The sequence below is a fragment of the Glycine soja genome, chromosome 4, assembly GCF_004193775.1.
Source record: "Glycine soja cultivar W05 chromosome 4, ASM419377v2, whole genome shotgun sequence".
Classification (NCBI taxonomy): domain Eukaryota; kingdom Viridiplantae; phylum Streptophyta; class Magnoliopsida; order Fabales; family Fabaceae; genus Glycine; species Glycine soja.
This window is the reverse complement of record NC_041005.1, coordinates 49,546,637-49,561,705: the sequence shown is the minus strand read 5'-3', so window position 1 is coordinate 49,561,705 and position 15,069 is coordinate 49,546,637. Positions and strand designations below refer to the sequence as shown.

Sequence of the window (15,069 nt, the reverse complement as noted above, 5' to 3'; positions counted from 1 at the left end):
GATGATGGCAAAATCTAAAGAAGAACAAGCTAGGTTTGAGTTTTGAGATAGTAATCCCTTGTAATGGCCTCCAAGTTGGGTTTTGATAATTCTACTTGTATGAAATTGGCCCACTAGACACGGACTCATGTTTATGGATTCTTCATTTGAGTTCTCAACTGGGATTTCAACCTCCACACTCCATCTTCAATGGTTAGACCCTCCATGAAAATCAAGTGTCAAGGAAAAAATTTCAAGAAAAGGTTTGAAGATGAAACTAAGTACAAAAAAAAAAAGGGATAAGGACCTAAACAAGATCTCTCACAAAAAATAGGTTCAAAAGCTCATAGGGACACCTTCGCTGGGAGAGGAAACATCTCACAAAGAGAAAGGGAAATAAAGTAGCAATTACAAGCTTGAAAACATAAATCCAAACACGTACGACTTTAGATAATATTTGTCCTAATATGTTTTGGATTGAACTCAAAGATTATCACTTTTTTTAGGGTGCTGCTCTTTACACTCCATTTTTGCCCTTTCACATTACTCAACATTTTCTTTTTGTATTTTTTTAATGAAAATATCTTTCACAAAAAAATAGTTTTCACAATTAAAAAGCAAACAAAGACCAGTTTTCTTAATGTAGTTGCGTTGAACTACACTATGGTCATTACAACCATATTTGATTGTGTTAGTTCATAGAATTTAGTATTTATTGTAATTTTCATAACCACAAAAAGTTCTAAAAAATCTCTTTAACAACGTGTTAACTTAACAAGAAAGTGCTAAAGAGGTTATTATACATAACAAGTTTGAACACACAAGCAATCCATGAATAGTTCTTAATTTTCAAGCCACAAGTAGAATTGTTAATTCCAATAGTGTTTGACTTTGTGATTTTGTTGATACAAAGCCTCATAGCTTAAAGTAAAATGAGTTATTAAACTCACTCTCTAGTAGTTGGGGTGTGAAGTGTAATGCGTTGGGTGAATCACACCTAAATCAAAGAGATTTAGAGATCATATACGTATGATACTATACAATTGCAATTGACTTAAAGGAATTAACTGATTCTACTTATACTAACAAAATATATCTACCTTTTTTGGTAACCTATACCTTAAGAACAATTAAGTGTACTTTACTTAGAGTAATTATGTAACGAGTAACTTTTTGAAAAGTTTTCCAAAAAATGTATAAATGGGTTGTTAAGTTATTAGAAAATACTTCTTATGAAGGAATTTGATAGATGCAGGATTTCAACATAAATATTGAGTAAAATGTCATAGTGTGGAGTCATTAAAAGTTAACAATACAAAGTGTTACATGAAGAGTAGCAAGGGGTTTGCAAACAACAACCACTCCATATTTTTTTTTATGGATTAATAAAATGGGCCATGGAAGAAAAGAAGAGTAAATGAAGTGACCCAAAAGGAGAAGGCAACAAAAAGAAAGTAGAATCCACGCGTTCGCGGGAAGCGTAAGGCAAAGAGAGAGATGACATCCACGGAGTGAGAACGCCTTATAAGTGGTGTTCACGCCGTGCCGGTCGAACTTTGTCACAGCCAATCATTTCTCTCTCTCTCTCTCTCTCTCACAGTCCAACACCAAAACCCTTCCTCTTCTCAATCCCCTTTTCTCCCTCCCAATTCCCCTTATCGCGCCTCGAAACATCTTCAATTTTAGGGTTAGGGATTTCTTCCTCTTTCCATTTCACCTCTCTCTCTCTTCTTTTTTCCCTTCTACACTGAGACTCCCTCGCCCCACTGGGTGCTGACGTGGGCGCACCCTCGCCGCTTCTCGTTCCATGGAGGCCACGGCTGCCGTTGCCACTGCCGCCGCCGTGCGCGGTGCCTCGCTCCAGATGCCGCCTCCTTCGCGCAAAGAGTGGCGCGCTGTCGCCGAGCACCATCATTCTGCCCGAAACCCCGACGACGAGGTACTTGTTTGGCGTTGTAACACTTCGCATTGTCTCATTGTGTGGTTTGGGGAATGATGGAGAGGATGTGCGTTTTTAAAGTTCAGTGCTTTACTTTGTTAGCGATCAAGATAACGAGAGGTTTTCTTTTAATCTATTTTTAAGTTGATGTTTTATGACAGTTTTTAGTTCTTACAGCATCAATTTGGGATTAGGGTTTAATAATGTCGTTTGACGCGAGTAAGTGTTTTTTTTTTCTATCTTGTCGTTTTAAGGTTAGGCGTTCGTGGGTTTTGTCGATAATGTGGCCACTAGTTTAGTTTGCTTATGCTTACTTCTCCAGTATGTGTGTGGAGCGAAGCATGTCGATTTAACTGGTTTTAGTGCCTATGATTTTTCCTACTGGGATTCAACTTCCATAAAAATTAATTGAGTCGCGGTGTCTAGTTTTTATTTTTATGATGGCTTCTGTGGTTTTGAGATTTGATTTCTGGGAAAATCCTTGTTTGTCTATTAGACCCAAGTTGTTTTTTTTTTTTTTCAATGTCGTGTTGTTAAGGTAACATACTTGATTCTTTCAATTACAATTGAATTGAATGGGCCTCATTTGATGTTGATGTTTAACGTTACAGCCTTACTGGGTTTGAACTCTTGGTTTCATTTACATACTTAAAGGTTGTTGGTATTTAAGTATTCAAGTTTGATTGATCATCTTTATGTCTTTGGATGTGGTACTTATGACTTTTTTTTCTTTTGTTATTTGTTTGGTTGATAATGGTCATCTGCTTATGTGCAGGAGTTAGACAATGCCAAACTAGGGCAATCAGACGAGAGAACCATATATGAGGTAAGGTGGTGGTATGAGAATTTGCTTTTTAAATTTAAGGAATTAAGAACCTGAAAATGATTTTCTCCTGTTTTTCAAGGTGCAGCAAGGAAGAGAGCCTCTTGATGTTGATTTTTGTTCAATAACAGTGGATGGAGCTCTAGACAATGATATTTTGCAGCAACAGCTACATAATGTTGTTAGACAAAGACAAGAACTACTGCAAATGGAGATTGAACTAAAGGCTCAAATGATTGCTAGAACTGAGATAATGGAAATGCGAAACACCTTTGATGCTCAACTCAAGGACCATGTTAGTAATGCCAACAAGTTTCAGGTTGTAAATTCAAACTGTTAAATGTGCATTTGGACTCCTAAGTCTGAGTTGATCTATCCCCATCATTTGAAAGAAAATGATTTTTTGAGTTTTTACTAGAAAGAACTACATAGTTTTAAACATTTAATTATGCTCTCTTATAATAGCAGCTATGTAAATTTCTGTTGATACATAGTTTGGTGTCAGATGCAGTGCTGTTTTATTACTGATTGCTAAATGGGACGTTTTATACTTAAAATATCTGTTTTAACTTGCATTGTTTGTCTACTCTAAAACTTTTTTTACTGGCTTTGCAGGAGCAACTTTGTGAAAGGGAGCAGACAATTCATGAGCTTGAAAGGAAAATAGAAGAGAAAGACAGAGAGCTGCATTCTATTAAATTAGACAATGAAGCAGTCTGTTGAATTTCTATTTTCCTTTTTTTAAGTTTTGCTGCATGTTAATTGGGTGGGGTATTTGTTATAAAATTATATCCTAATATCTTCAATTATTATGTTAGGCATGGGCAAAACAAGACCTTCTCCGTGAGCAAAACAAAGAACTTGCAACATTCAGGTTTTTCTTTTGCCCAAACGTATTTATAGGTGTTTAGGTTTTGGTTCTGGCCTTCTTTGCATGCTTAACAGGGCAAAACTTTTCCAGAATGGAGCGCGATCATTCAGAAGCTGAAAGAGCTCAGCATATAAAACAAATACACGATCAGCAAGAACATATTCAAGAAAAAGATAGGCAACTTAATGAGTTGCAGGAACAAGTAGGTAACCTCTTCATTTATATAATAATTTGTTCGTTTACAATTTTTTTGATTGATTTGGCCTATAATTAATTAATGATGATTCTTTATTTCAGCATAGGGTTGCTCAGGAGACCATTATGTTTAAAGATGAGCAGTTCAGAGAAGCCCAAGCATGGATAGCTCGTGTTCGTGAGATGGATGTTTTTCAATCAACAACAAATCAAACATTACAAGCTGAATTGAGAGAGCGCACAGAGCAATATAATCAGCTCTGGATGGGTTTTCAGAGACAGGTTGATCTGCCAACCTTTTTTTGCTTCAAGTATTAAGTTTATTTGCTTTTGCACACTCATAATTGCATTTTGTTTTGTGGCATCCTTGTCAATTCCCCCCACCCCCCAAATTAGGGTTGCCAATACGGGCCGGCCCAGCCCATTTTGGCCCACCATAAATGGGCCAGCCCGGCCTGGTCTGCTAAGCAAAACAGGCTACCTTTCCTAGCCCGGCCGGCGGGCCACCCGCCAATTTTTTTTTTTTCTCTCTCCAGATTTTGTATTGTTCTTTATCGTTGTTGGTAACATCAATTTAGCATTGTCCTTTATCGTTGTTGATAACATCAATTTTGAATCTAACTCGTCTCTTTATAATTTTTTATAACTAAAATAATAATATACTAGTAGTAAGCAATAAAAGAATAAAACCTATCACAAACTTCAATATCTAGAATCTAGATGACCTTGTCACCTTGTGTGCCTCTAATCCCTCCATTTCAAAACTTCCTGTATTTAAGGTTTTTACACAGATTAAAAAATATTTATATATACAAACTTAAACTAAATTATTCTAATTTATAAATCATAAAGATAAACTAAAAGTCCACAATACAAAATAATTATCCAATAACTGTCCAATAACTCAAACTCAATAATAATAATCATAAACATAAACTCAAGACTACTCAATGTCCAATAATTATCCACAAACTCACATTAGCATCAAAGTCAATGTCCAATAATTATCCACAAACTCACATTAGCATCAAAGTCAATGTCCACGCTAATTGTCCACAAACTCACATTCAAGCATCAAAGTCAATGTCCAAACTAATTGTCCACAAACTCACATTCAAGCATCAAACTCAATGTCCACAGTAATTGTCCACAAGCATAATACAAAGTTAACAACACAAACACAAATTTTAAAAAAACACTAGCCCTCAGGCTGGCCCGCCGGGCTTGCGGGCTAAACAGGGCAGGCCTAAACGGTTTATGGGTCTCAAATTCCATCTCGGCCCAGCTTTTTTGGAGAACGGGCCGGGCCTTGCCCTGTTTGACACCCCTACCCCAAATGCATATTTGCCAAGTAATGTTCTGTTGTGATTTGGTTTTGAAGATTCTTTGAACTGCATGCTATGTCTTGAAGGAAAACATTGCCTTTGTAAACTTGCATTTCTTTTTTAATTTTTGGTTTGATGGCTTTAGTTTGCAGAAATGGAAAGAGTTCATTTGCATGCTATTCAGCAACTACAGCTTGAACTGGCTGATGCAAGAGAGCGGAGTGGAACTTTCAATGATGATTCAAGAATGTCCCAAATTAATTCAAAAAATAATGTAACTCAGTTTGGACAGGAAAATGGAAGCCAATTTGACTTGAATGGAAGCAATGCTTCGGGTGGAAATAATGGTCTCCTTCCAAGTGAAAGCACTGCTAATGATGGACCATTTGTATCTACAGGCAATGCATCAATCCAGGTTTGGTGCTTTAATTAATTTCTTGATAGATAAACAATTAGTTGTTTAGTTGGTTTTATTCTCAGAAATTTAATTTGCAGCATGTCAAGTCATATGCCATATATTTGCATACTTCAAACATTTTTTAAGAAATGGCAGTTAAAGTTCCAATGCTGTACAATGACTGTTATATTAGTGTCACATCGGTTTTTGTCAGTCATCGGAGCACTAGATAAGTATGTTTTATGTTTTCATCATATTCTCTTTTTATTGTCTGGGATATAGTAAAAAAAATTCCTTTGATGCATTCAAATCTTTCCTAATACTTCAATAAGAGGAGTGCTAGGAACACACTTTCTAACACACATACTCTCTAATTGGTCAAAATTTATTGAAAATTACAAAATCAGGAGAGAATCATTAAATATAATGTGAGAACCCATAAAATTTGTTCATTTTCAATAAATTTCAACCAACAATTAAAGAGTGTGCCAAAGAGTGTGTTCCTAGCATTTGTCCTTCACTAATTAAGACAAGGACATTTCAATGGAGGATAATGTGATGTTATCAATATGCAAGGCTGAAAGTTATATCTATTATTGAGTGGTTTGGTTTGAAGAATTGAGATTGGTCTCATTCATAAGTTTTAATATTTTAGTTGCCAAAGATATAGTCATTGAGGAAGAAGTAGTAGTGCTGGACTGTTAGTGCACAATGCTTGAAAATTATTAGATCTTATCAACTCCTTTAGTATGAATGTACATGGATACTTATACTGATACCTGCCCTTGTTAAAATGAGGAAGTTAACTGTTAAGAAACCAGTTTCTGCTCTATTTTTGTTAATATGATGTGATAGCCATCATGCTGGATTAGACAAACAAATATCTTATCCCTTTTCATAATTTTTTGTTCTAGACTGAACATGTTGCTGGTGTTCCTATTGCTCCATCATCTCTAATTGTCCCACCTTCATACCTCCCACACAGCCAAGTAACTGCATTGCATCCATTTGTTATGCATCAACAAGGAGTTCCCAATTCAGTTGCATCACATGTTCCTCAATCACATGTTGGGCATTTTCACCCAGTGCCGTCAATGTCACCTGTGCAGCAGTGGCAAAATCATCAGGTATAAAAAGAATACCGATATTTAAGCTCTCTGCATTGCTATCTGTATTTAAAATGTCTGCATATTTATACTTGTTTCTTCAGTCTGTGTCAGAGGGTTCACAGGTACCTGTACAGGAACATTCTTCACCATCTCAAACTGATCAACATTTGATGAGATCAGATGCTAAGTTTAGCTATGAAATGTCTGTTAATGGGAAAACTCTTCATAGAGACTATCTGGATGCTCACATCCAGCAAGGTGAGGAGGCACAAACCATGATTTTTTCAGCTACCAGTGAAACACAGGTTAATGATTTGCATTCACTTGTTATTTCCTTGAGATTTGTGTAAAAATACATACTGATGATAATAATTTGAATTTTTCTAAGGTTTCTCAGTCAGTGGATAAGGGTCAACTTGTTGCTTCCCATCAAGATCAAAGCATGCAACAAATTTCTTCACAGTTCTCTGATGCTTTACAATTGAACTCTTTTGAACCAAATGGTGAAATCAAGGTTTGTCCTAAGTTTTTCAACTTTGCTTGCCGTGCTGATCTTTTTTTTTTTTTTGTAATCCAATAAGACCAGTTTGACTATTAAGTTTTTGTCTGATTTTTTTTTTGGTCAAATGCTTCTTCTCAAACTAGAAATGGAAGTTATGGCTATCGGTGCTTCATTGTATTCATTTGAAGATGTCTAGATATTTTAGTTGCATGTACCAACTAAAAACACATGGTCCAATTGATAAACCGTTGATTTATAAAAATTCAAATGTGGATAAATTCTGATTCATTTTAAAGACAAACATGAGATTTTTTTAAAAATGTCTTAAAGAAAAGTGCTGAATAGATAGCACTTAAAGAAAGCAACCCTTTGATCTGGCTCATGTTTTGGGTGATAAGATGAAAGGCAGCATTTTCCCTTCTTCAAGAACAGAGTGTATCAAAGAGTGCTGAATAGAAAGTGCTTGAAAATGCAATCCAAAAATTGCTTTTGATCTGGTTCCTGTTACAGCTGAAAAGATAAAAGCCTAATGTTTTTTCTTCCTCCAGGAGCAGAATTCTGTGACATTATCTAATAATGGACCTGACGACCAGGTTTTATTGGCTGAGCAAGCGAGTTCTGCTGCAATTGCATCATCTGTCACAAGCCATTCAGTTAATCATAATGAAATGATTCAGAACAATTCTACTGATTCTGTTTTGTCTGAAGTGTTCACCTCTTCTGCGTTGACAGCTTCAACAATTGCAAAGACATCAGAGATTACTCTCCTCGATGGAAAATCATTATTAGCTTGTATTGTTCGCACTATTCCAGCTGGTGGCCGAATTCGAATTAGTTCAACGGTTAGTGACCTTTAAGTGTCAACTGTTTTCACAAAAAATGGCTGTTTTTCCCTGACTAACCCGATGTAAATTGTGTTACGTTTCAAGCAGCTCCCTAATAGGCTGGGCAAGATGCTTGCACCTCTACATTGGCACGATTACAAAAGGAAGTATGGGAAGCTGGATGATTTTGTGGCTAGCCATCCTGAAGTAAGTTTTGAATTTCAGTTTGAATGTCTAGACTTAAGTAATGCATACAACCAGATATGATTAGGCATAATTTTGATGGATTTCAGCTAGTTTAAAAGTAGATTAAAAGGATTGTTGTTGGATGGAATAATGTGAGAGGAACCACTCATCCATCAAAAACTCAATTCATGCCAACTCTTTTTGTCAAAACTTCCGGCTGTCTAGCAAGTAGCAACTTTCATTGAATTATCTGCATTAACGAGTTTCTATTTATTGATGATGGATTTGCATCACAGTCTGACAGTTACTCTTTTAATATTCAGTTATTCTTGATTGAGGGTGACTATATTCAGCTCCGTGAAGGTGCACAGAAAATGGTTGCTGCAACTGCAGCAGTTGCCAAAGTTGCTGCTGCTGCTGCTGCTGCATCAACTCCTTATTCTTCATACATGTCCACTGTGGCTGTTACACCAATGGCTCAATCTCATCGCATGAAAAAGGCTCCTTCAAATCTGGGGGATGATCCTTTAAAAATGTCAGTTATGCAGCGTCAGCAAACTAATGGTGCACTCAGTGTTGCTGGTGGTCTTTCAAATGTCAAAATTTTGAGTAAATCTAAGGTTTCTCGGGAAATGGACGGCCCTGAAAGTAGGGTTGTGCAGTCTTCTGTACAATTACCTGTTGGCAATGGTGGAAGCATTGACAAATCAAGTATGAGCAGTGCCCAAATCTCAGGCTCAGCAAATGGAAGGCTAGTCTCAAGCTTTGCTTCTAAACAGCAGACCAGGTATGACTCTACATTTTCTGCCGAACCATAATATCTGCTATGATTTGGTTTGTCTATGATGAGAATGAGTATCTACTGAAGAAAGGATGTGTTGTGCTAACTGTTATTTTATGACAGGGCAACTGGTGCTGTGTACCCTTCTCAAAGATAGTGAGTCTTCTTACTTGCACTCAAATAATGCTTTTAATGTTTACTTTTAATTTCCGTGGATATGTTAACAAATTTGTCATTGTATGCTTCGGTTTGCAGCTCTTTGATTCTTACTTTTAAGAATTTATCCTCATTAAATTAAACTATCCTTGCCCAAGACCAATAAGTGTGATTTTCAATTGATCTGATTTTTACTAATACCAAAAATATAATATAAACATGTATTGCAGAATGCGAGTTTGCCGTTTTCCAAATAATATTTGCCGCAAGTAAATACAAATTTGATATAAGTCTGATTTAAATTTACATGAGTCAACTATGTTGCATTTAGTGTGTCCTATGATCTACGTATTAATATACTGCCATGCATTCATAATTCCAATTACTGTTTAATTGACAGGGAAGATGGAAGGGCGTGTTAGATTATCCTGTCTCACCAGGATGCGGATGAAAACATACAAGATTATTTATCGGGTTTGTGGGAGAATGTTTTTTGAAGCATTGACGGAGTAATCTTGTGCCCTGGGCAAAATGTGATTTTAAGTTGCCGGTGCTATCTCCATCTCCAGTTTCTGTAGTAGTTTATTTCTCCCAGCTGTTACAATTCAGTGTGCTTTCATTAATGTGGGCCTCTTGCTGTGGTATTCTTGCTGCATACATTGCATCTGATAAACTGCGATTTTTTTATGAATGCTTGAAAGATTAATCAGCATGGTTAACCTTTTCAGTTTGCAAACTTTTTTTTTATCCTTTCGAATTTAGTAATTCAAATGTCTCTCAGTCTAACAAGATTCGAGGATATGGCCAAGCTATATGACGGTTGCGTATTACGACAGTAATGAGTTAACGTTGAAGTATTTGTACGTAGGTTAAGTTCTTGTCATTATTATCTTGCCACCATATTTGGTTGAGGTTTATTGCCGGAAGAAAAAAACTAATAAAGTGTTGTCCATAGTTTAATTGATGAGCACTTCAAGCGATGTTTTGCATTAGCACTCAGGCAGAATTCTAAACCCTTAAGTCCTTTCTTGTAAACTTTTGAGATCACCTCCCACTTCTTATCTACCTTTTTATTTTTTTAATCTTTGATCCTTAAGCACAGAAATTGGAATTGTGGATTGGAGTTCTTTAATGTTAGGTGGAGATAACACAATATTCTACAAGGAACACAACCCCCACAACATGGTGATGATCTCCATCTAATGTGTGGCGAGAGACTGCATTATACGATTTCACTCTTTATGGTTAAAGATATAAAGATGGAGAATATAATTAGCCAGTCTAAACTCGAAAGCTTTCTAAGGGGGGTTTAAATTAGCTCGTTGTTTTATTTAGGTAAAATTCTAAAAAATCAATTTTTTTTCTGCAAAATGGAGGAATAAAATCTTGGTCCCTATTTAGTAAGAGATGAAAGGTTATTCTACATGTGTCATAAATGCATTTAAGGCACCAACTAGGATACTCCAATAAAAATAACAAACACATTATATGTTTAGATTAATAATATATTTTCATCAAATACACTTGACAGCAAATGTCAAATTTATAGACTAAAAACAGGTATCAAATTCATGGGCTAAATTGAAATATTTACAGTTTTTCATATATGTACTTGTCACGTAGACTCTATATGTTATGTATGTGTCACATAAACACTTGAGATAACATGCATGAAGTAAAAAATGAGAGATACTACATCATGCATGTTATCTCAAGTGTTTATGTGACACATACATAACATATAGAGTATACATAACATATAGAGTCTACGTGACAAGTACATATGTGAAAAATTTAGCCCATGAATTTGATACCTGTTTTTATTGACTATTTGAAAAACATACAATCTAATTTAACTTTTAAATAATAACAACATCAAATTGAATTATTATTTTTTAAAAAAATTCAACCTTATTGGGTGGGTGTGGGTGTGTGCGTGTGTGGGCGGGTGCGTGGATGTGTGTGTGGGTGTGGGTGTGTGGGTGGGTGTGTGTGTGTGTGGGCGGGTGCGTGTGGGCGTGCGTGTGTGTGTAAAATTAAAAAAAAATGCACAAATGCATTTATTTTTATAAAGAGCATAATTAATTTTAAAAGAAGTAAAACCTTTTATTTTTATATTGCGTAAATTTAAATTTAGATATAGAATTTATAAAGTTGTAGTACTTTACATTAAAGATGCTAACGAGATTAATTTCTAGTAAAAATCTATTCCTAAACAAAGCTGGTAAATTTGCTCTCACTTCTTCAATATTCTCATAGATTTCTGCATATAATTACATACAAAGTATATGTTCCTTAATTCATCTTGTTGGTTGGCAACAAGTGACTTTACCTAAGAGATATGGTGGTCTTGCTTTGCAAATGACTAGGGATAATGTTAACATTGCTATAATAGACTACCAGCTTCAGAAGGGATATGGTGGTCTTTTCGCCCGTTATTTGGTCTATCACTTTTTCTTCATCTTGATGAAGCCGTGTGTTGTTTTTACTTAGATCTTAGTTGTTCTTTTTTTTTATTTTATTTTGTTTTTTTTCTCCACTTACCAAGAAAAATCTTTCCAAATTTTATGAAAAAATTAATAAAAAAAACCTTTAAATTCATGTTTATGGAAAAAAAAGAATGGCCAATGCTAAGAAGGAACATTTTCTCATACTCTTGTGATATTTATTTTTTTAGGAATGTTTTTAAATTTGATAATTTTCATTAAAAAATTTTAAAACCATAATTATATATGAAGTTTTTATTAAAGGAATATATATTTTTAAGAGTGAACAGTGCATACACAAATACAAATAGTATGTAATCATTTTATACATATATAATAATTTAGTTTGTTGACTTTATTTTTTTACACTAATAAGACATAGTTGAATTATATTTTTAGGACTCACGTGGCGCAATAATCCACGGATTATATCCTAACTACCAAACCGAAAAAGAGCTTGTTTAATTTTTTTAAAAAAGTAGTTTTTTTTAAAACTATTTTATGAATTTTCTAATTTTTTCCTTAAAAAACTGTTATTTTTTCTTTTTCTAAAAAGCATTTTTTAAACAAAACTAAAATTACATTTAAAAAAAAAAAAAAAGCAAATTGCTAATGTAGTGAGGTAAAACGACGTCGCTGGTGTCCATGGCTGAGACGGCGTGTTTTGAGCAGCATCGTTGAAAGGAGTAGTAGTATTTGTGAAGTGTAATAGAGACTGAGAGAGAAAGGGGGGAAATGGGGTATGTGATGAGAGTGAGATTGGCGTCGTTCTTCACCGGGGCTGCAGTGGCGTCGTTTCTGGGGCTCTACACCCTCCACAAGGATTACAAGGTCGCGCACCAATCCTTTACTCAACAGGTACACATCAATTTTCCTTCCTTTTTTTTATTATTCTTATTTTGCTTTTTCCGAAAGATTTATGTTTTGTTTAGTGTTTTTGTTACCCTAATCATGTCATTTGCGACAGACATTAATTGAAAGAATTTGTAGGTGGTAATAAATTAGATTACCATTTTGGATTTTTTGTTAGAAAGACGGGTAAAACTGATATGATATGATGATTGTTCAGATGAATATATTAGAAATGGCAATAATACATGTAAGAATGCTTCAATTGATTGGGGCTTCTGTTTGCCTCATAAATATGGTCCCTTGTTGTTGCTATGTTGATGTCTTCTGCAATGGTTATAGTAGTGCTGTGTTGTGGCTTCTTTTTAAAAGCTATTCTACTGATCCAGAGCTAGAAAATGTTGGGAAGATGACCTTTTTTGCTTGTTACTGTTTAGATGCGCATATTTCGTCTTTTGATTGATGGAGTGAGGACTGTGCAGAGGGAGGCAGACTGCTGCATATCCTGATCTTGCTTTTGATTGAATGGAAAGTTGAGGAGGCAAAACTTGGAAGGGAGGGATTATGATTTGCCTTCTTGTTTTTCCTCCTCTCCCATCCTGACTTCTGAACTTTAAGCGATAAAAATCCACCCCCCCCCCCCCCCCCCTTCCAACCAAACAGTGGTATGAATGAGTTGGAGGAGACATTCTCTACATGGTTGAATTTGTGTTTTAGTCTTTTAGACTCCAATCTAGGATAATCTTCTGTTTAATTGGTGTGTGGAGTTTGAATATTTGAGAGAGGCAGTCATGGTATGCTGTTTATATTCTCTCTCATGCAGAATGGGTGATAGAATACAAGTCCAAAATATTTGGAAGTCATTGCCTGGTGCAATAATAACCCAAGTCTTACTTGTTAACAGCAACTATGTTGAGCCAATAATAGGATTAATACTTGTAATACCTGCATATATTTTATTTATTTTGTGCTTTCTTTTAGTTGAGGGCGAGCCCTGGTGCAGCGGTAAAGTTGTGTCTTGGTGACTTGTTGGTCATGGGTTCGAATCCGGAAACAGCCTCTTTGCATATGCAAGGGTAAGGCTGCGTACAACATCCCTCCCCCATACCTTCGCATAGCGAAGAGCCTCTAGGCAATGGGGTACGAAGTTTTTTTTTTCTTTTAGTTAGTTTGTTCAATAGGAAGATTGGTCTTGCTGTTGGCAGGTTTTTTATATGATTTTTTTATTATCAGCCAAACAAAAAAATGATTGATGGGGTACAAGGGGTACCCTACCCAAAAACATCTTACTAAGAAGATATTCAGCTTCAAGCATAAATCCCTAAGGATACTTCTCTTCAAACTACATATAAGAATCTGATTGTTATATTCTATTCCTTGAGCGGGGTTTTATTAATAGTAACTTAGTCTTGTTTTATTTCACTTAGTCTTGTTATGACTTATGAGTGTCAAATGCGATGCTTTAGTTGTTGTATTCAATATAGTTTTGAAGGCATGTGTAAATTTTTCTTGAATGAGGAATTCAATGAGATCTGTAGACTAGCATCATAATTTGTTGGTGTCTCCAAATGAATGCCTCTTATCTCTCATTTTAAAATTTATGTTCATTGTTAAATTAAGAAAATGCAGTTGGTTTTCTTTTCTAATTGTTCATACGGGGGCAAAATATGTATTGCTGCCATGTTTTTGGGAATTTTCTATTTCAATCTTTAATCCAAATTATGTCTGCTCACAGAATATTGTTCAATGCTATTTGGAGATAGTACATTTGTCATACTTTTGTAGTAATTCCTTGCATATTAGCAATCATCTCCTCCCTCCATCCTTTTCTTGCACTAGAAAGGATTGAGTTGCCAGAGTTGGTTTTGTTTGAAAATTTGAAAATTGGTATTGTAACTTTTACAACCCGTGTGCTCACTTGATGAATTAACTTTCCTTGCTTTTCCAGATGAATGACCTCCACAAATCGCTGGAAGGTCGAATTTCTTCCTTGGAAAAAATGAAACAAACGGAAACGTCTGAACAGGTTGAAGCAACTGAATAAGAGTTCAGACCGAAGCATCCATTGTGGGGAAAAATTGATTCAATGTACTTACTATGAAAAGTAACTTTTTGGTTTGTTTTCCTGATGAATAAGTTCAATTTGACTCATTTTATGGCACCTCATCTGACTGAACTTTTTCGTCTAAAAGAGTACAGATCAGTTGTGTCACCAAATGTAGTTTGGATTATTATTTTGGCCAAGAGATTTTAGCTTTCACCGTGGTTATACACGGTAATTAATGAATATTTGAGTGACATTTTTCCCCTTTTTAAATATGGAAAATGTGTTTTCTTTTTCAATAAAACATTTAAATTCTATTTACGACACATAACTTGAAAATAAAATTATTTTCTACGTAACATAAGAATATTAAGTGTATAAGGGTTTAATTTTGAGTAAACCATAATTTTTATTGCCTAAATTTGTAACGCACTATTTTGATGGATCTTAAATTTTAAAAAGAATATATTGAAAGTACATTTTGTTATTTATGTTGGTCTAAAATATTATGTCTATTAGCAAAAACATCATTTGAAGTGTTGATTTGGTGTCACATAAAACTAGTTCTTGTATTTTTTTTTTATAAGAAACAACTTATAGTGT

General features: G+C 35.1%; 1 protein-coding gene across 6 annotated transcripts; it reads left to right on the top strand.

The window, feature by feature from the left end:
• Positions 1–1,437: 1,437 nt before the first annotated feature.
• LOC114410249 lies at positions 1,438–9,862 on the top strand. 6 transcript variants are annotated; one of them, XM_028374104.1, is made up of 16 exons: positions 1,439–1,918; positions 2,694–2,744; positions 2,824–3,036; positions 3,357–3,455; positions 3,560–3,615; positions 3,703–3,814; positions 3,910–4,089; positions 5,278–5,547; positions 6,444–6,656; positions 6,740–6,943; positions 7,027–7,152; positions 7,689–7,982; positions 8,073–8,171; positions 8,474–8,937; positions 9,055–9,087; positions 9,488–9,862. In XM_028374104.1, coding segments are annotated over exons 1-16 (2,547 nt in total). In that variant the 5' UTR covers positions 1,439–1,786; the 3' UTR covers positions 9,489–9,862. The 6 variants fall into 6 exon arrangements, with proteins under 6 accessions (XP_028229901.1, XP_028229905.1, XP_028229903.1 ...); XM_028374102.1 differs by having other exon boundaries at positions 2,824–3,060; positions 7,695–7,982; XM_028374101.1 differs by having other exon boundaries at positions 1,440–1,918; positions 2,830–3,060.
• The last annotated feature ends 5,207 nt before the right edge of the window (positions 9,863–15,069 follow it).